Below are 21,317 nucleotides of genomic sequence, written 5' to 3'. Positions count from 1 at the left end.
TTACAATTAGTCATCTACAGACAAGCCCTCTCGGAACCATCCTCACTTGAGCAGGCTATTTCCGTTAGGAACCCAAACAAGCAAAACACATCCCGATCGAAAGCTTACTCAACAGGGCTTGGCACACTGAGTGCTTGGCCCATGTCTCTAACTGTCACGTAACAACCCCAGGTCCAGCAAGAGTGGGGCCTTCGTCCCGTGTACTGCCTTGTCACCAGGGCCTGGTCCACAGCAGGTGCTGAGCAAACACGTGTTCTATGAGTGAATACAAGGCCTCGTGGAGAGCTTTCTAGCAGGTTCTCATGCTATGTCCAGTCTATACTGGAGAAAAAGGAGGCCTGAAGATAGTATGTTTGCCTGAGAAGGATACATGAGTCCTGCTCATTTATCTGTCCTCCTGTGGCATCTGGTGTGTCGCCAGTTACGGTCATTAGGCAGCTGCTTGGCTCCTCCTGCTCAGTTTCGAAGTGCTCCCGGAAACCACTTTCTCTAGAGGAACCGGGTATCCTAAGATGTGGCAACAATGAACTTGCAGATAAGATGGACATCATACTGTCAATAAAAACACTGAGCTGGAAACCTCTAACTGCTCCGCCCCAATGGTACCAACGAGCTACTGGTTCAAACTATTTAAATAATTTAACGAACTATTTAAATAATTGAAATTAAATGCAATTTCAAAAAACTAAGTTTTTTACTCTCACTAGCTGCATCTCAAGTGCTGTCCTCAACTGCAACACTGAGAAAGAAGAACCAGTGCATTCTGATGTCCCTGCTCATCCCCCCCAGCACTGTCACATGCCCCGTAACTCATCTGGCACCACCCCTTTCCATTTCATGGACTATGAAAGTCACACCGTCCATGCACACACAGAGTTGTCTACCCCCTCTCTCTGATAAAGGATCTGAAATCGGTCCATGTGTGGGAGGAGTGAACATGTATCATTCTCTGGTTATGTGTTTCCACCGGCCCCAGCTGCTGCCCCTGGAGAAACCCCCGCAGGAGAGGCAGAGCACTGGGGCCCGGCAGCACCGACGAAGGTGCCTGAGAAATCCATCCCCTGAAAAACAGCTGCAGTGCAGAGAAAGCTTGGGCCCGCAGCCTGAGCTCAGAAGCTTACAATCTAGGGATGCATGCTCCTGGTCCCCTCCTCCTGCTGGAAACTGTGCCCCTCCCCACATTCCCCTCCGCGGAGTTTTGGGTCATTTGGATCATGTGATCCAGGCAGGCAGGTCTACACGGCAGACACGGCGTCAGGAAAGACATGAAGTCGGGGGAGCCAAGCCAGGCAGGCTGACTCCTGATCACCACAGTGGGGAGGCAGGTGACGGGCATGCAGAATCACTGATGATTATGCGTGGGATGAGCTCTGCCAAGTTTTCTTAGCCAAAGACTTAAGGAACTACATCTCTTTTCAATGTCTTCTTCTATAACTACATGATTTTCCTCCCATGCAATGGCTTGTGATTATGTTTCCAAAGAAAAGGGTCCACACCCTAAAAACACACACATATAGGGATCAAGTGCCAAATCTTAAACTGGGCACAAGGTTGATAAAGCAGTGAGACGACTTGCTAGTAGGTCAAGATAGAAATGGAAGTGACTCACATCCAAAGATAAATTCCTAGGAACTGAGGAGGAATGTGGAAATTTCTTCCTTTTTAAACCTGATTTAAGTGGGAAGCTGGTACCTACTAGAGTTGTGGGGTCTCACTGAAGGAAGAGGGAAGAGCATCTCTGCAGGACTGGCAGCAAACGCGCCTGTCAGGAAGCACAGCCCGTGGTGCACCGGTGGGGCTTCTCAGGACACGCAGGGCCGGGAGGCCCGCTGGCTCACTAGCAGAACAGGTGGGACGGATGTGGTCTACAGGGTCACCAAGCAGCATGTTCAAAGCAGCACCCACAATGCTCCTGTTGACACAGCTTTTGTCCTGCACAGCATTTCTGGTAGGGTAGGAAGCACTCAAAGGAACCACGCCGAGCCCTGGACTTTCCCAGCAGGGGATTCATGCCCAAGAGTTCTCGTCTCCACTCAGCTGCCCAAGTCAACAGCGGGGGAAGGAATGTCCATCACCTCACTATTTGCTTCGCACCTGTGGGTGACACTTTGGGGCAGAACCTTGGCCCGTGTCCCCTCCTCTGAGGCACCAAAAATACCTCCCTGGTATGTGAGGAGGGATGTAGTTTATTCACTGAAACCTGACTGTCTTCATGTGGGAAGCGGAGAGAACATTCTTCAGCTCTCTGCAGAGGGAGTGGGGAAATCAACTTGGACAGACAGAGGTGTGAAATAACAGAGACCTTAATAAAAGCATTTGGACAGCTACATAAAATCCATAACATAAATAGAAAAAAACAAGCCATGTGCCTAAATTTAGGGAGCTCAAGGGCCTTTTCATAAGCCTATCTACCATACAAGAGGAAAGCAGCAACTGGGGTAAGGTTCAAAGCTTGGTAACAAGTTAGAATGATGCCCTTTTGCATAATTTATCTACTTTTTTTTTTTTCTTATAGTCCTAACAAACCTTTACAATTCCGATGGCCAAGTGTGTTTAGGCCTTTTTTCCCTGACTAGTTCGTTTATTCTGTGACAAGGTCAGGGTCACCCTTTGGTTCACTAGGGAGCCAATTAATGCTCCTAGGCCTGGCCAGCATTGCAGCAGGCTCTGCGGCCCAATGACATGAGTGCCCAGCGCAAAACACAGTGGGAAAGTGGTGGAAAGCAAGCGTTTAGCCGGTGGTGGTTAGGAACATATTTTTTCCAAGTCCAGGGCACACAGGGCACGCCACAGGGCCTGGCAGTCACCACGATGGACAAGGCCGCATCCTGCTGAGGGGAGCCCAGACCGGGCTTTGCCTGCACTAACCCATACAAAAGGGACACGGACAGGGTGTATATGAATATAGTTCAGTGATGCTACTGAATTATTTCCAAAGTTGCAGAACTTGGACCTGATTCAAAATCATCAACTAAAAACAGGTTTAGGCACCCCACAAAGGCAGACCTGGATGGAGACTGAGCTAATGTGGTCAATGCCAATACTGTGCTTTAACTGTCAACCTCGACCTGCTGGTTTGCTTTCTGTCATTACCACCATATGATGACCTTGGCTGGGTGCCTCGGTCCTAGATGAGGAGGCTGAGACCCTGAGAACGGGCGATGGGTGATTTTCCAAAGCCGCGGGCAGTAGCAAGTTTAAATCTTAGAGTTCTTTGGTACTCCTGTCTTCCAGATTGGGGACCCAGACTTTGGATTTCAGAAATGAGTACAATAAAATAATAAAACAGGGAGTCTATACCAGGTTGTTTCTTATTTTATTTAAAAAACAGCTGCACTCTTTAATGGTTTCATAAACGACTAGAAATGGGGACCAGCATAAGCTCAAATAACAGGGAGTCCTTCCTAAAAAAAGATGATAGGCCAGTTTATGCTAACTTATTATTTAAGGGATATATTTAAATACTCTGAATGCAAAAAAATTATAATACGCTACTTTACTATGTGTATGCAATGTTTTCTCATTGCAAATTTATCAATGTCTATGATCTAAAATACAATTAAATGCTCCCAAATTCTTTCAAATCCTAGTCATTGGCAAAAACCAAAAAAACCCACTCCACACTTGGCATAGATATGTTGAGAAATGATTTCATCTACCTGGGTTTTCTAGGCAAACCGAGCAGAGCACAAGGACGTCCAGGCTTCCCCGAGTCCTGGTATTGCCCTCAGAGCTGAGAAGCAAGTGGCTAAGAGCCACAGGTGACCATGGGGCAGCCACATCTCATCCATCCCAGCCTGGCCAGCATGAGCTGGAGGCGCTTTGGGAACGGCTACTCTAAATCACGGATTCCTGGGCAGGTGTGTGTATCTGCTTCTCCCAGGGCTTTTTCAGAGATGGAGGCCTGGCATTAGTAGGTTGGAGAAGCCCAGGTGGGCCTGGCACACACCCTAGGTAGGGTCCACTGCTCTGGGTCAATGGTTTTCCAAGTGGGCTTCCGAGTTTGGTGATCCCCTGGTGACCCCAGGCTGCAGGGTAGGGTGGGGGTGTCTGGCGGGGGGCGGGGCAGGTACGATCACTCATATAACACACTGACTTTTATCCTGGGGTATACGGCAATGAATAAATACACCTTGTACAAATGGAATCCATGCCCCATATTGACACAAGAGTGGACCCAAACCACTTAGCAACTGCTGCCAACACATGCAACACGTGTGAACCCAGAATTGGGGTTCTCAGGAGTAATCTAACTGAAACCTTCTGGAAGCCCGATAAATATGTGTAGTATTGCAGTGACCTCCAGGCCTTTACCAGGACCCCACAGGGCCGAGCCAGCCCTCACTTCTGCCACAGCCACCTGGGCCAAGACCACAGAAACCTGAAGTACCAAAATAGTTCCTCAACCAGAAACAACATGTTGGTTACTATGGTCTTTTTCCTCTCAAAGAATAAAAGCAATCTATAGAATTCTTTTGACATTACCATTTAACTTGTGTTTCAAAAAGTTAAAAAATCATACATGTTTTAGAGCTTGTAAATATCATAACAGGTGTCAGGAATCCTGACTTCACACTGAATAAAGAAGTAAGAAATAACAGACGCTCACACACAAAGGTTGTCAACAAAACAAAACAAACACGACCCATTGGCAGAGAGAATTTTGACCCTGAGATGACCTAACCAGTTAAGAGGAAACAACAGGGGAAAAAGGAGGTATGTTTGAATGCTGGCTTGTCCCTTCTTTCATTTAATCATTCACAGGGAAAAACTCCACTGCACCCACCCTGTGCCAGACAGATGCTGAGGGAGACCACCCTCCACGCCTCTGCTGTGTAAGCCCATCAAACATGGAACATTACCACAATCAGCAATCCATACCCAGAAATCCAATCCCACAGGCAGCCTCCTCTGTGAAGAGAGGGAGCCCTCCCTTGTGAGGAGGAGGTTTTCCAACTCTCTCCTGCAGAGCTCCAGGCATGAGGGAGGGCCTGGGGAGTGCCCCGCCTTGCCCAGAGTTCAAGGGGAGTCTTCCTCTGAGGTCTAGGGTTCCCTTGGAACTAGATGCAAAATGCTGCGTATATATCTGAATTTTCCTGAGGAGCCGCCGGGAGGGTGGCGTGCCGTGATCGTATAGTGGTTAGTACTCTGCGTTGTGTGTGAATTTTCCTGAGGAAAAGATTAATGGTTTGCATTGGATTCTCCACATGGTGACCCCAAAAGGGTTAAGAACTTCTGCTCTAAATGAATAAATAAAATCTTAAAAAAGGGGGGGGTGCGCCTGGGTGGCTCAGTCATTAAGCATTTGCCTTCGGCTCAGGTCATGATGCCAGGGTCCTGGGATCGAGCTCCACATTGGGCTCCCTGCTCAGTGGGGAGTCTGCTTCTCCATCTCCCACTCCCCCTGCTTGTGTTCCCTCTCTCGCTGTGTCTCTCTCTGCCAAATAAATAAATAAAATCTTAAAAAAAAAAAAAAAAAGAACTTCTGCTCTAGAGAAGGTGGAGTCCTCATAAGGGCCTTCTAGGGTGGAGAGCAGCCTTCCCTGACACATGTGCTGGCTTGACAGGGGAGAACATGTCCCTGAGAACCAGCAGGGGTGCACCAACAGATGTGGACCTGGGGAGGCATCCCTCTTGGAAAGTCTGCGTGGGGCCACCATGCAGACACAGGCAGGGAATGTTACTTGCTCCAAGTCCTTCCAGAAATATGTCAAGTGGCTTAGCAGAGGGGAGTAGAGCACTTCCCCTGAGCGTGTTAGAGAAGTGGAGCCTTTTCAGTGTTTGTAAGGTAACAGACTGACGTGAGCGTTGTCAAGATGACAGTAAAATGAATGAAAACGTTATGTTTACCATGCGATCAAAACACGGGAGGCCAACTGTGAGGCTCCCTGTTTCACATCTGCCCCCACCAACCGGCGGCGTGGCGCCCTGAGTCAGACACTGGGGAGCATGTTACGGGGTCCCTTCTGGAGGAACACACCTACCTGTGTGAAGGAAACCTTTTCTGCAGCTCAGAAATAATTAAGCCTTCCACGAGGTGATCTGTTTCTGTCACGAGGTCAGCAGCTGATGTTTTTGTGGAGACGCGTTTTTCCTCAGAAAGGGCTTTTCTGATGATCTGAAATCAAAGTACAAAAACGTACAGGAGGTAGTGAAACGGACGAGCACCCTGGTCCTCCACATATGCTCTCGCCTCCTGGGCGTCAACTCTGAACAAAGTGGGTGGCGGGTGTGGGTCTGAGGGCCACTGGCTGCTTCCATCACGGGCAGGCCATGGGGGCTTAACATCATAACCAAGAGCTCCTGTTGGGGCGTCTGATGAGCCTAACTACCCACTGTTCTTTCACCAGAAAGACGGGCTAACTTGTTGAAGCTTGTCCTACCTGTGGAGCAATTATTCTTTGAAGGAAGAGAAAAAAGAGCATGAAGTGGTTCTAAAGAGCATGAAGCCTCATCCAATGTAAGATGATGTACCTAACATACCTTTGCCCCCAGAGAGTCCCAAGAATTTGATTTCATTGTAAAAACGTATTTTCCCTAATTCACTTCACGCATCATATGGAGTGGATCACATGCTCTTGAATCCACATTCAAACGGGGAGACCTGGGAGAGGTTAAGAGGTACTTCACCAACAGGAAGGCACACTCTCCCTGCCGCTCTGGTCAGGGAGATACCTACAGGCCAGGGCGGATGCGCCACTACCTCACTGACCCCAGGGTCTGGGCTCACAGGCCGACTACCCAGTGCAAACCTGCTGCAGCCAAATACAGAGGCGAGGCATGGACGGTGCCTCCTGGTGCCTCTCTGCCTGGCCCAATCGGCTCCAGGAACCCCTGGAAGGCCCAAACAGGAAGGCATGTGGAGTGGTTAATCAGTCACAGGACACTTTGGGAAGGACCAGGTCTACTCTGTGAAATAAAAAGCACTCCTTCTCCAGCCTGGGCCTTTCTTTCCATTTCCGTCTGTTGTAACAACTTAGTGTCTCCCTCAGCGTGACGACAAAGTCAGGACACCTAAAAACTTCAGACCTTTCCTCCAAAACTGGCTACCACCCCAAGATCCTGCCTTTCTTCCCAAAGTACCATCAATCACTCAGCTACCCAGACTCCACATCCTTTGCCCACCATGAGCCTTATCCCTCCACCTTAGATCATGTTTCCCGAGTGCCTGCTTCATGTTCAGTCTGTGCTGGTACTGACGGTGCTGAAGAGGAGGGCAGCAGGAGATGGCCCCCAAGTCTGCAGAGAGGAGGGATGCATGTGGAATTTTAAAGAATAAGCAGGAGACCCCGAGACATCCAGCAATCCCCACGTTCTATGCTCGTCACATTACCGGCCCCTAACAGTGCCAGCCCCAATAGTGCTGAGCCTGGACAGGTTTCCTTCTGTTTTTCATCTTGGTCACTAACAGATCCATATTACAGAAAATCTAAAGTGTAATTTTGTAAATAATGCAAAAGACAAAGCATCTAGCGCTCATGCAGAATCCATTAACATTTCTGTGCCAGTCCCCAGACTGTCTGCCACTTGGGACCTTCCTGGCCCTTCTATGTGCAACATCCTCCTTAGCACAGTCAGGCTAATTAATCTCCTTAAAACGTTGATTTGCACACAGTACGTTCCCACCAAATGAATCTCCACAGGTTCCTTGTTTATAGATTTGAAACTCCTCAAATCTAACTCATGTAGCACTGCCTTGTCCTCTAGGGACCCCTAAATTTTGGGCTAGTCCAGACCTCCTATCTATAGGTCACGTGGCAAGGAGCTTGTATCTTGTATGGCAATTCAGTGTGGTGCGTGGGGGTGTGTTTATGTGTGCACGTATGTGGTGTCTGTGTGGTTTATGCATGTGCATGTGATGTGTGTGGTTTATGTATATGTGCATGTGATGTGTATGTGGTCCCTGTGTGTGTGGGGAGGTGTGAAGGGAGTGTGTGTGGTTGTGTGTGGGGTGTGTATGCATACGGTTAGAGGGAAGGAGAGAGGAAGACCAGGCAACATGCCATCAGAGTTTCTCAAACTTCACTGTGCATGAGTCACCTGAGGTCTTGCTGGAGTGAAAACTGGTCAAGAGGGTATGGGGTTTGGGGTCTGACATTTGCATTTCTGACAAATTCTGTGGTGACCCCAATGCTGGGGGCCACACTGGAGTAGTTGGGCTGAGAGCAGGTTCTCAAACCCCAGAATGAGGAAGGGTCCTCAGGGGCCTGGGATGTTCTGACCCACTGCCACACACGAGTCCTGGGACAGCCACCCTGAGGGGACACAGGCTTCATGTTACACTTGAGCATTCACACAGTTCAATGTCGGGATTCCAACCATAGTGCCCTGCAGTCTCTGTGGTGGGACTAGAGCAATTTTTCAACATGCATCAGCTTCTATCACGTTAGTGCTTAGAACTGCCCAATGACTGCCATGCTTTAGGAAAAAGCCCCAGACCTACAAATCTCACCTCCCACAGGCCACCCCCATGCTCGCCATCCTTCTGCCATTCTGGTCTTCTGGCTGATCCTCACCAAATTTCTGTCTGTCCCAGGGACTTTATATTTTCTAGTCTATCTGGAACTTCGTGCCATCTGAAATTAACCTGTTTGTCCCTTTGTTGACGGTATGTCTCCCCAGGAGAGCAGGAGGTGCTCGCTTTGGTTCCCTGCCACGACCCCTTGCCTCTAGAATCGTACCTGGCACAGAGCAGGTGCACAAAATTCTTTGAATCATGAAGAAAATACACACCAGACTGCTTGAATAGATTCTGCACATTTTTTTCCAACTGGACCATTACTCTGTATGAACACTGACCACCTTGGTCTCTTTGTTTTGTTTCACTGTGGGTTTTGGTGACCCTGTGAGAAAGTTAAGATGTGCTTGGAGTCTCCTCCTCTAACCTCCATCCACCGGCCCCACCTCCTGGAGCCTGCCCGAAACTGCTTTAGGACACCCGTTCCCACTTACCACACGACAGTCAGAAGGGCTTGCTAAACCCCTGATCTTAAGCATGGGTCTTCCCAGCATAAGACACTTCGGGGCTCCCTAGCACTGAGGATACAAAACCCCCAAAAGTGACATAACCATAGCTTCCTTGAGAGTTGATCTCTAGCAGAGACTATCTGATCCCAAATAGCTAGTATTCTTTCTTTCACGAACAGAAGCCCCAGGTTTAGCAAGGCTCAAGAGTCCACATCTCTCTGCCTCTTGTGCAGGGAGGTGTGGCCCCGTGTTCTGCCCAAGAGGGCTGAACAGAAGGGATATGTGCAACTTCTGAGTCACACCCTTAAAAGGCCACTGTTTGCACACCCCGCCCTCCTGTCCTTTCCCCCTCGCCAGCTGGTGGCGATGTGGCTGTGGTGAGCGGTCAGCTTTGGTCACGTGGGGAGAGAGCACCTCCTTAAAGCAACAAGCGACAAGGCACCCTGTTCCCTGAGTGACTTGGAGAAGCAGAGCCCCTACTCCCCAGACTTCTAACTGGGCTGCTGTAGGAAAAAGAAACCTGCCTTGCTTCTGTCGCTGGTCTGTGAAGGAGGCCGAACCACCAACCTAACAAATGGGCCTCACCTAACCTCTGCGTTCTCATGCCCCCCACCCCCCACTCCATGACGGCTACGCGCCAGCCAAAGTACTCACTCACCCTCACGCCTCCCCCCGCCCCACAGAACCACCAGCCTTCTTCTGGCCCATGTGTTCTTTTTGTGACTCAGCTCAGACATCACCTCCTCTATGACGAGTCTCCAACTTCTGCAGGCGGAGGGGCATCGGTCTCTAAGCATGCTGCTAGGAAACTTGTGCAAACCAGACAGCCGGCCTCTTGGGATTCCACATCGGGCCACGCCAGTGAAGGAGCCCCGGCTGTCCTGTCTCTGTATCCACCTCCCACAGGTAGATTTTGCGCCCTACGCAGGGGCTGCTCCACGGTCAGGTTTGGGGGACATCTGAATGAAGATTTCTTGGCTGCTACAGGCTGAGCTCATTGGTAACTCAAGCAGGAAGACTTTCCAGCGAGTGCTCTTGTGAAGCTGTATCTAATGGCCCTGGTATTTATGCATTTGGTCTTCCAGATCCAAAAGATACCCGACTCTGGTATGTTGAGGAGCTGCATGCTCAGGACCTCTGTGGGCAGTTTGGGAAAGGTCTGATGTCATCTGGGCACACTTTCTGGAGGACCCAGGCCCCTCACTACAAATCACACAGAGGGGGAGATTTAGGGATTCAGGAGGAGAGTATTGAGTCATGTGCGTTTTCAAAATATTTCTTGTGTCTATTAATGTTTATTACTTTTGTGCTACGATCATTTCGATGTGGGCATGTGTCACGAGGAAAGCCATGGAGCTTGCATACCCTGCGTCCCAGTGGCAGGGCAGGCCACACCGCCGTCCGTGTTCACTGGCAACCTGCAGTGGGGTGCCGTGGCCAGCCATCTCTCTCTCAGCCGCTGCTGCTTCTCCCGGCCTTGGGTCCCACTCACTGGGACACCTTAACTCCTCCCTCTCACCCGCTGACACACCCAGATAGGTAGATCCCATTTCCGAATGATTTCCAAAACCCGATTCTGCTAACCTTCTCCCATGGTCTGTCACCACCAGCCTCCAAACCTCCTCCCGCCTTGCTCCTTTGAACTGCGGTCCCCGGCGAGCACAGCAGCCTCCCCGGAAAGTAAATCTATCTCCTGACACCCCCCTTGTGGCTTGCTGGGCCCCCCACGAGGACGGCCCATGTCCTGCGGGTGAGGACCTCTGTGGCCAGCTTGGGTGGCACTCGTCCCCATTGCCACCCTCAGTCACTCTCTGTTCTCCTTTCCACAACTTTGTCTTTGGACACGAGTTCCTTTCCTCCTGCAGGGGCCGACTCCGTTTGCCCTTGAGGACCCTGCTCCCACCTGGCTCCTCCAGGAAGCCGCCTGTGGAGCCCTCCGCCCACTCACCCTGGGTGAGGCCCTTCCTCTTGGCTCAGGGGTTCCCTAGCACCTGGCACATGTTACAGCACACTCACATCACTGGAAGGCACTGCCCAGTCTCTCCCACTAGATGCACCTAGAGGGCAAGAGCTCTGCCTTCCATCGGAGCAGCTCCAGGACCCAGCCCTCCCTCACTAAGGGAGCCTGCCCCCCAGGCTCCAGGCCCCAGGCCCAGCAAGGCAAGAGGCATTGTATGTAATGGTGGATTTCCGAGTGTGGGGAAGCTATATGTAAACTAGCCTCCTCTCAGTTGCCCAGGGCTCGGAAATGCTAGTTCTTCTAGTTCTTCGGGGAGGAAATGCACATGAAAAACTCCTGTGTGTAATGTAATTCCTACTTGGACCCATTTCATAGCATCACTAGGGAGCACAGATGATACCCCCCCAGTTTGGAATCACACAGATCTGAATTCCACCTGGGAGACCGCGGGGGGTGGGGGGTATCACTGAGCTTCTTAGAGCCCTAGTTCCCTCATCTGTAGTAACAGTCGCACCTCAGACACTGGGTGATTGTAAGAATTAAAGGAGGAATCCTATGTAAAGGTCTTGAGACACAAAAATGGTGTACATATACACTCACACCCGTGCCACTCTGTTGTTCTTGAAAGCAAATACCTGACAGAACTTAATGACTTACGACAAAAAACCAAAACCTGTACCCAGTGTACAGATCTCAGATGGGATGACAAAGTACTAGGTTAAGAAAAGTTTAATTCATAAATGTTCCTACCCTGCAAGGAATAGCGGTGAGAGTGCGCTGTATTTTTTCAAACAGCCCGGCTGCTCGCCACAGGCCCGTCCACAGGGGATGGCCCCCGGGGCTGCCAGGACAGCTTGCTGCCACAGCCCTTTACCACAGCTATTTGCGCTCTCCTGGAGATCATAAACATTCTCATTCTGCCAGCAGTTAAGTCAGCGTATGCTGTTTTTTAACTAATGTTTTCCAGCTACTCACTAACGAAGCATCTACTCCACAGACCTCCTGGACTGGGTCTCTCCTTCCAGATAACATTCTGTTAGTGCATAACATCAAAAACAAGGGCTCTTAGTCACTGACACCTGAGTTTCCAGTCTAAAAAGAAGGGACGCCATCCGCTTCAATGCCAGTGTCAGGGTCCTATCCCAATGCCTCCTTCTAGTCTGCGCACCATCTTGATTCTGTGTTTCTGTCCCCAAGTCTGCTGTACAGATAGTCTCCCAGACCCCAGAGCAACCTGTGTGTGCCCCAGAGCCCAGGGAACAGTTCGCCTAAAGAACTTGCCAGAAGTGGGGCTTCCGAGAGGCAGCAGGTCTGTTGGACTGAGAAAACGTGGCTCATGGGGGTGGCATCCTGACGACACTGACCGTACGTCTCAGGTTCTAGACAGATTCGAGCTCGAGTGTGATGTGATGGTTCATCTTATGTGTCAACTTGACTGGGCCACGGTAGTCTGGGTTTTTGTGCAAGGGTGTTTTTGGATGAGATTAACACTTTAACCAGGAAAGCAGACTGCCCTTTGGAATGTAGGTGGGCCTTGTCCAATTAGTTGAAGGCCTGAACAGAGGGAAAAGCCTGCTCCTTCTCAGAGAGAACTCTCCAGCAGACTATGGCTGACTTCATCTGCAACAGCAGCTCTTCCTGCCTACGGCTTTTGAGCAGGTTCACTGGCTCTCCCTGGGTCTCCAGCCTGTCAGCCCACCAGAACTTGCTGGCCTCCAGTTGGTTGTGTTTCTCTGAGAAACCCTAATACGCAGGACAATCAGTAAAACCTACAAAGTGAATTCCACATGGTTATCATGTAGCATAGGGGTCAGCAGTCAACATCTGCTAATACCTCACAAATGAACCTTAATCACGGGAAAGTGGAGGAGCTGATTAAAGCAGAGGTGGGCCATGGACACCAGGTTCTCCTGGGCTCACAGGCCAGCGAGTTTCAAAGCTCTCCAGTGTAACTGTCTCCCTCTTCAGCTTCATGGCTACATTTCCTCCAACTTGCCATCTCTACTTTCTAAATTCCCGTCACCCACCACCCACTGTGTTCCTTGCACTCCAGCATGACTCTAAACCAGCCTCACCAGGCACCTGGCCACCTCGTGCATCACATCCTGGGGACACCCTCACCCATACCTCAGCTGCCCTTTTTTGTGTCATCTGACCCTCTCCACCTCAGACCATTCCTTACAAGTGTCCAAGATCTCAGGCTGGGCCCTGCCAGCAGGAGCCACTCCCGGGACCCCACCTACTGCATCCCCGTGGCCGGGTCATCACCCTGCTGGCACTCGGGCTCACTCTGTCCCGGCACCATTCCAAGCAGCTCATGCATACCAACCAGTGAACTCTCACAATAACTCTGACACAGTAATAATTATCTTCCCATGTTCAAGATGAGGAAACTGAGGCACAAAGAAATGAGGAAAGTTGCCCATGGTCATAGCTGTTAAGTGCAGGAAAATGGATTCCACAGCAGGTGCTCCCAATTTTCCATCTCTGACCAGAGCCAACCCCCTCAGGGATTCTCTAGTCTCTGACCCGTGTGGAGTTCTCAAGCAATGGAATCGACCCAGCTGCCTGAGCCAGAAACCCACAGGCTCTTCACAATGAGGTCTCCATCACCTTACAACTCATGGCCAAGGCCACCCACCACACCATCATGGAGACTCACCTTGGTCAGTCTGAGCAGGCACCCCCCTGCCACCCCACCCTCCACTGAGGGTCTCCTCGTGGCCCCGCAAACCTCACCCACTCACTGGCCTCACTCTCCTCTTCCATCTCAAGCTTTACTCAAGGTGCCACCCTTGGCTTTCTCCCCTTGGGGTATCCATCTTCTCTCTCTGCCCTGACCCCCTTACCTCCCCCTACCCTCCCCAAGCCTGTTACCTAACTTCTCTAGTTTTTCCTTTTAAAGTCACAGAGCAGGTATGACTCTTTTCAGGAAGTTGTTCCATCTTCCAGGGCCTGGAAGGATCGACACCACAGCCATCCTGCATGCTACTATGATCATCAGCTTAGGCCTCTGTCCCAGGAGGCCTGGAGGCGGGGAGTGGGGGGGCTGCAATGCCCGCTTCATGCCAAATGTACCACCCAGGCAGCCCAGGCACTGCCCTGGCCCCCCTGGGGTTGGGAGTTGGCCCCCTGGGGTTAGGACAGTGGCCACAGAGACCCTGAAACTGGCTTAATACATGGATGGGATACCACCCCTCAGCTGAATTCTTCCCTCATCTCCCATGGGAGAAAAATGTGAGCCCGCCAGCCTTCGGTTTCCAGGCTGATGAGGCCGCGAGACAGGGAGGAGCCAGGATGCAAAAGTCCCCCTCTCCTGATGGTTATATTTTAGATAACTATGGTATAATATCAAAATTTAAAAACTGACATTGGTAAAATGGGTGTTGTAGCTGGACACCCTTTTACCACATGTGTTGATTCATGGAACTACCACCTAATCAAGACACAGAACCATTCCATCAATACAAAGATCTCCCCCTGCTACCCTTTATAGTCACACTCCTCACCCTGCCCCCTTCCTCAGGTGATCCCTACTCACTGATAACCACTAATTTCCATCATTATAATTTTGTTGTTTGGGCAATGTTATATGAATGGAATTGTACATTACTTGACCTTTTGAAACTTGAGTTTTTTCACTCAGAGATCCATCCAAGTTGTTGGGTGTATCAATAGTTCATCCTTTTGGGGTGCCTGGGTGGCTCAATCGTTAAGTGCCTGCCTGCGGCTCAGGTCGTGATCCCAGGGTCCTGGGATGGAGCCCCGCATTGGGCTCTCTGCTCTGCGGGGAGCCTGCTTCTCCCTCTCCCGCTCCCCCTGCTTGTGTTCCCTCTCTCGCGGTGTCTCTGTCAAATAAATAAAATCTTAAAAAAAAAAATAGTTCATCCTTTTTTGTTCCTATGTAATATTCTATGATGTGGGAATATAACCATCAGGAGAAACTGGATGAAATCAGAAATTTAAAGTCTTAAAAAAAAAAAAAGAAAGAAACTAGACCTCTCTGTACTATTTCTGCAATTATCTGTGAATTTATAATTATTTTACTATTAAAAGTTTTCTTTAAAAGTTCCTTGGGGGAAAAAAGAAAAAGTCTGCTTCTCCTCTCTACACCTCAGGGTGTCAGGGCTGAGCTCCTCCAGCCAGCCCCCCACGCCTAGGCTGGAACTCACCAGCATCATTTCCATGTTCTGGCTAAGTGGTGAGATTTCAGGCTACTCTCCCCTCAGCCCCGAAGACTGTCCTCTCCACTAACGAGCGCCCCATTTAGGTTAGCAAGTAAACATCTCAGGGCCACAGAGAGGCTGACTCACCTCCATGTGGGAGTGCTACCAGCCTTTGCTTCCATCCCTTTAGTAAGATGGGAGAATTCAGGGGCTCCTCCCGTCAGTGCAGATGCAAATGTCTCTGAAACAAAGCACTCCTTCTCATCCCCCAGCCCAGCTCCTGTTAGCAAAGTGGGCATAAGAAACAAGTTTCTTCCCCTACAACAGCATACAAGGAAAATGGCCAGTTGGCCTCAAACACAGGGTCAGGGACGGGTGGGCCCTGGACACTTGGACCACATGTGCCCCCAAAAATGGCAGGTGCTATTCTGTGCCTGCCAGTTGTCTCTCGGGAGTTCTGTCTTGGCTGAGGTTTCAAATGTTGGCAAAAGTTTTACAATTTTAAGTGCAGACTGACCCCCACCCTGTGGAGCTAGGCAGAAACTGGAGGCCTGGACCTGCGGCACAAAATGCCACCTGGGGCCAGGGGAGGTGAGGGACAGAAGGTGGGCAGTGGGGAAACTGCCACCCACCACCTCCCTTCCTCCAGGAGCCGGCACATTGAGCCCCGGTGGGAGAGGAGCAGGGAGTCTCTTCTGAAAGAAATGAGTGACCCAAGACCTCCACATACTGACATCTGGGAATCTCCCAGAGAAAATCCAGGAGCTTGACTTGGGATCATCCTAAGGTGGAGTCCGTGGGTGAACAAACCTGCTCTCTCGTGGTCCAAGGACCTGGCCTTAAATCCCATCCCAGGCCAAGGGCTCCCAAACTGGCGTCTCCACCCTCAACCTCTCCCCTGAACTCTGGATGCAAACACAACACCTCCACTTAGAAATCCCCTGGCAATTCAAGCCTGACGTGCTCAAAACACACTTGACTTCCACTTCCAAACCTGTTCCTCCTGCCATTTCCCCACCTTGGGAGACGGCAAATCCATTCAACCAGTTTTGCAGGCCCGAACCCTTGAAGGCATCCCTGCCCCACCCCCCATACGCACACTGCCTCCACTCCAACAGCAAGCCTGACAACTCTGCCTTGGAAACCCAGCTGTCTACCACCGTCTTCGCTACAGCCCAGTCAATCCACCTTCATTTCTCATGTGCTCTATTTGAACAGCTTCCTATCAGATATCCGATTCTGGTCCCCCATGGAGTTGTAGGGCCCCACACACCAACCAGGGCGGGCTCCTTACTGCCCTGTAGGGTCCCAGACAGGACTGCCCAGAACCTCATTATCACACTCAGAGTAAAGGTATAGTCCTTTCCAGAGTTACTCAATAAGTATTTGTTCAGTGGGTGAATACATTTCTAATTAGTATTTTAGTACCACCATTGTAAAAACAGGAGATAGCCAAGCCAAGCAACACATGAAAAGGCACTTAGGTTCATTAGGCATATGGGACATGCAAATTAAAACAATGAAATACCACCTCAAACCCATCCGAATGGCTATAGTGGAAAAGACAGACAATACAAGTGTTAGCCAAGATGTGGAGCAACAGGGGCCCTAATCCGTGCAGGGAGGAGTGGAAATTTGTACATCCACTAGAAAACTACCTGGCAGAATTTCATACCTGATGACACAGCAATAATTTCACTCCTATTATTAAAATATCCCCAGCAGAAATGCATACATATATAACCAAAAGACACATGCAGGAATGTTCACAGCAACATTATCCATAACAACTCCAAGCTGGACATTATCCAAAGTTTCCTCAAGAGCTGAATAAACAGTCATTTAATCACCTAACAAAATACAGCAGTAGTTCTCAACGTGCTGTCTCCGGACCAGAAGCAACTTGGTAGAAATGCTAATTTTTTTTTTTAAGATTTTATTTATTTATTTGAGAGAGAGAATGAGAGAGAGAGAGAGAGAGAGAGAGAGAGAGAGAGAGGGGGGGGGGAGGATCAGAGGGAGAAGCAGACTCCCCACTGAGCAGGAGCCTGACATAGGACTCGATCCTGGGACTCCAGGATCATGACCTGAGCCGAAGGCAGTTGCTTAACCAACTGAGCCACCCAGGCGCCCCTAGAAATGCTAATTCTTGGTTCGGCTCCTCACCTAGTGGATCAGAAATTCTGGGGATGGGAGTGAGTTTACCTCAACAAGCCTTCCAGGAGCGCTCTGATGCATGTGAACGTGTGAGCGCCACTTCTCCACAGCAATGAACCCGATGAGTTTGACCACACTGAGGAGATCATTAAAAATTCTGTTGGGAAGTGGAAGATGGCTATTGGTAGGTACACAGAAAGCTAAGCAAATGAAAAACAAATTTTTTTTTAAGGGAAATACAAGTTGCCTAAGAAAGCAAACATGTAATACAACTATATACCCAGCTTAACCAGGCCTTACAATTGTGTGGTCATCAGAACGTGAGCATGGATAACGACGGAACCAATCAGGTAATGCAACCACAGAACATCATAAACACTGTCTAAAACAGATGACTCAAGAACGAGCAGTGGAAGCCTGTGATTTAGAAGACAGGTGTTAACTATCTGAAAATTGAAAGCAGTGATGCCTGGGGAGCAGCACGAGGATGATGAGGGACCGGGCACTGCTGTTCTCATCACAGTCCTCTCAGGGGTATTCCACTTGGATCAAGTTCCCTGTGTGAATAACTGATAAAAATTAAAATCCCAGATCAAAAAAAACAACACTGTGTTGGCAAAGCCAGCCAGACAAGGGCGTTATACTGGGTCAGAGCCCACTGCTGGGTGTTCTCTGCCCTGGGGAGTCAGAGGTGGACAGAGAGCATCTACAGTCAGAACACGTCGGGGAAAGCACACCAACCAGACCAGGGACAAAGCTGGGAAGACGCACAGGAACGACGAGGAAGGTCACGTGGGAAGGTCCGTGAAGGAAAGGGTTGGGGAACCTAACCCTGGAGGGAGGGTACCAGTTTTCCAGGAGCATAAGGCAGGCAGAAAAATACGATGTGTTTGGAAAACGCCAAGTAGTTCAATGTGGCCAGCCAAAGGGCTGGTCCACGCGGGGGCTACGGAGATGGCAGCCTGCCTTCTCCAGTCCAGACTGGGCTTTGGGAAGCGGCACCCGCAGGGTACATATGGCCAACTGGAGAGCCTAGAGGTCTGGAGTACTGAGCGAGGGTGGATCCTGGGCTTCTGTTTCCCTGTCTTGTCCTAAGATTTTGTTACCACCTGTGAAGCTAATGCAGCTGGGGCTCCAAGGGTCCTGCCCTCCCGGAGGCTCTGTGAGGTCCTTGGCATAGCGTTCACATGGCCACACGTGATCGCCTTTTCAAGTGCGCAAATATCAGCTGTTTTAACTACAGATGTAACCACTGTCTCTTCCCACTATGACCCCCATTATATTTTGTGTCAGGTGGCAATGGAGTGGGTCCTGGCATTTTTGGCTACAGGCAAGTTGAGTGGAGATGAAATTTACTTTGGGCTTGATGGGAAATCTGCAGGGTTTGCCGTCACACCTGTCCATAAGTTATTATTAGCCATCCTGTGTAGGAATGGCTTCCAGAAATGCTTCTACTGTCCACCACGCCGACTGACTTGGCCTGGGGACATAAAGGGCTGGGCCAGAGGAGCATGTGTGCATGACCTGTGGCAACCGGCACACGCGGTCATGAAAGAAATAAGCAACCACATGGAACTAGAAGCCAATCTGCAGAAAATTCTTCCATCTCTTACAACAAACATATAAAATAAAATTGACAGGATTCTCAAATTTGATGGCAATCCTAAATATCTATATAAACCTACCCAATAATAAATGTGAAGCCTAAATAAGCTTTTCTAAACTATCAGTAGTCAATTTCAGGTAGTCATGTTACAGGAAAGCCTGAACTTATCTTTCTATTGGCTCCATAGAAAATAGCACAGAATCCTTGTCATTCGAAGGCACAAGGGGCACGAAGCCAAAAAATGTGAAAAAAGTCTTACAGGAGATTGAAAAGCAGCTAAAGGATTACTTTTTATGCATTCTGATTTGTAGCATCTTAAAATTTATACTGTTGATTTTTCTTACCCTAAATGTTTATACCTAATTTCGAATTTGTAATTTTGTTTTTTTTTTTCTTAAAGAGGGCTCCTAAATGTCTAAGCTTCATGCCCAACAAAATCTGGATCTAGTCTTATGGGACAATGAAAAAAAGCAGTTTTCTACGATACTTCTGTTCACACATCAAAGATGATAAACACCCATTTCAATGAATATTACTACTTGTATTTGTGGTGTGTGATAGCAGTGAGACTAAAGCCACTGCCTTCCCCAAAGCCCCACAGCCAGGGAGGGGCTGCTGCAGGGGCCTCAGCAGGGGTGGTTGGGCATGCAGGAATGGGTGGTGGAGAGGCAAGGAAGAAGGGAGGAGGAGCCGGGGAGGCCACTGTGGAGAGGGCAGCACTTTGGGGCAGGCTGCTTTTGTGGAGACCTCTCAGGATGGGGTAAAGAGGCGGTGGCAGCAAAGTGTGTAGGGCTGCCCTGACCCAAACCTATGTCTGAAAGATGAAGGGCATCAACATTTATCTCTTGGGAGGTCCCGCCCTGCCCCCCATGTCCCCAACACTACTTTGGGCATATAGAACCCTCGGGACTCAGGAATTCAGCACACAGAACTGTCTCAGGAGCAGCTGAGAGGAACAAACTTAATAAAATAGCAGAACTTTGGGTACTGATGAGGGGGTGGGCATGCTGGGTCACAAGGCCACTGTAACTGACCAAATACTCCTTTAGCTAAGGAGGATTCAGAAAAGGATCAACACTACCTACCTTTTCATCCCTCATTGGGCTATCCTCTGGGCTAAAGGCCAGATTTTCTCCAATAAGTACCCCATTCCCGTGAGAACGTTATTAAGAAAATCTGTCCCACTTTACACAGGTTGCAATGACCTTGTGTGGCTTCTGTTTGTTCCAGCCATAGACAATTCCAGCCACTCTCCCCTCCACTGCCCGGCAGGCAGGAAGCATCGCCTAAGGCCCAAGAGGGAGCCCAGGACTCTGGGCTCCCTGACCGGACTCCTAATGGCAGAATCTTTATTTTGCCCCACACCCACTCTCAAAAAAAAAAAAAAGTTTGTTGTCAAGTTGTGAAAAGTTAAGATATCTCTTAATAATTGTGCCTGCCATATTTCAAGTTCTATATAAGCATCTGTTCAATAAATAGATGTTTTAAAGACACTTCTGTTTCTTCAAGGATTTAAACTTGAAAAACCATAGAAACCCATAACAACTCACCAGGGTTTACAGTGTAGTGTCAGAATCCTAAGCTGGCTTCTCCTTAAAGCCTCAAGGAAGAAGAGTTTTATGGTGGAACCTAAAAGTTACTAAATATCCTGATGATGCTCACTCTGGAAAGGAAGTGAGGGGCCTGAGAGGGAAGGAGGGGGAGAGCAAATGCTCCCTGCACATAGTGGATCTGCTTTCCAGGAAGAATGTTTGTCCTGCAGCTGCAAACTTCAGCATTCTAGCACTTAAGCTTTGGGGTCCTCCTTTTCCTATAGGAAGGAAAGGTGACAGAGCCAGGGGATGAAGTTTCACAATCCTTTTAAATCTTGACTCCTTCAAACCACAGAGGGAGGGCCCTCCAACACAAAATGTGTCTACTCAAGTGTTGAAATTAACTTTTAAAGGGGATTAGAGGATTCACACCAAGATAAAGCCCTGTCCACCAAGCACGTGACAAATTCAGGGTTGGTAACATCCTGACTTTAACACCTAGGAAGAACCAGCGGAGCATTTTCATATTGCTAGACCTGAAAAAGAAAACGCTATTTGGATATAAAAAGTCAATCTGCTCACACTGCTACTTCTGTCCAAATCACCAGAACACAATCATGTACCTAACAAGGCAGGAGTAGGCCATCTCCCCACTCTAACCTGACCCTGACCGTCCTGAGACAACCACCGCTCATTCACTGCACAAGGACTTCCAAACTTTACAATGTGTCAGGCAAAGCTTGGGGTACTGAGGAAAAGGTGGGGAGCAAAACGCAAAAATGATAGTGAGAAAAGAGGACCTCCACTCCCTTTTCAAACTCAAGTCGCAGGTTCTCTTTAGCTATGCTGCTCGATTTTCATCCTTCTTCTGGTCAGTGTAACAAGTTCCTCCAAACACTGAGTGGAACCACTTTTCAGCTGTGGGCCGG

At 49.3% G+C, this 21,317-nt stretch overlaps 1 protein-coding gene across 1 annotated transcript in view; it reads right to left on the bottom strand.

Moving 5' to 3' along the window:
* The window catches only part of IMPA2 (inositol monophosphatase 2), a 42,536-nt gene that overhangs the window by 20,214 nt on the left and 1,005 nt on the right, over positions 1–21,317 (bottom strand). The window contains exon 2 of the mRNA XM_028089328.2: positions 5,985–6,118. Within this exon, the coding sequence (XP_027945129.1) occupies positions 5,985–6,118 (134 nt within the window). The remainder of the gene's footprint in view (positions 1–5,984; positions 6,119–21,317) is intronic.

The sequence above is a fragment of the Eumetopias jubatus genome, unplaced genomic scaffold (genome assembly GCF_037043125.1).
Source record: "Eumetopias jubatus isolate StellerSeaLion01/CBP00866 unplaced genomic scaffold, mEumJub1_p1.0 scaffold_16, whole genome shotgun sequence".
NCBI lineage: Eukaryota > Metazoa > Chordata > Mammalia > Carnivora > Otariidae > Eumetopias > Eumetopias jubatus.
This window is presented reverse-complemented; position numbering and strand designations above follow the sequence as displayed.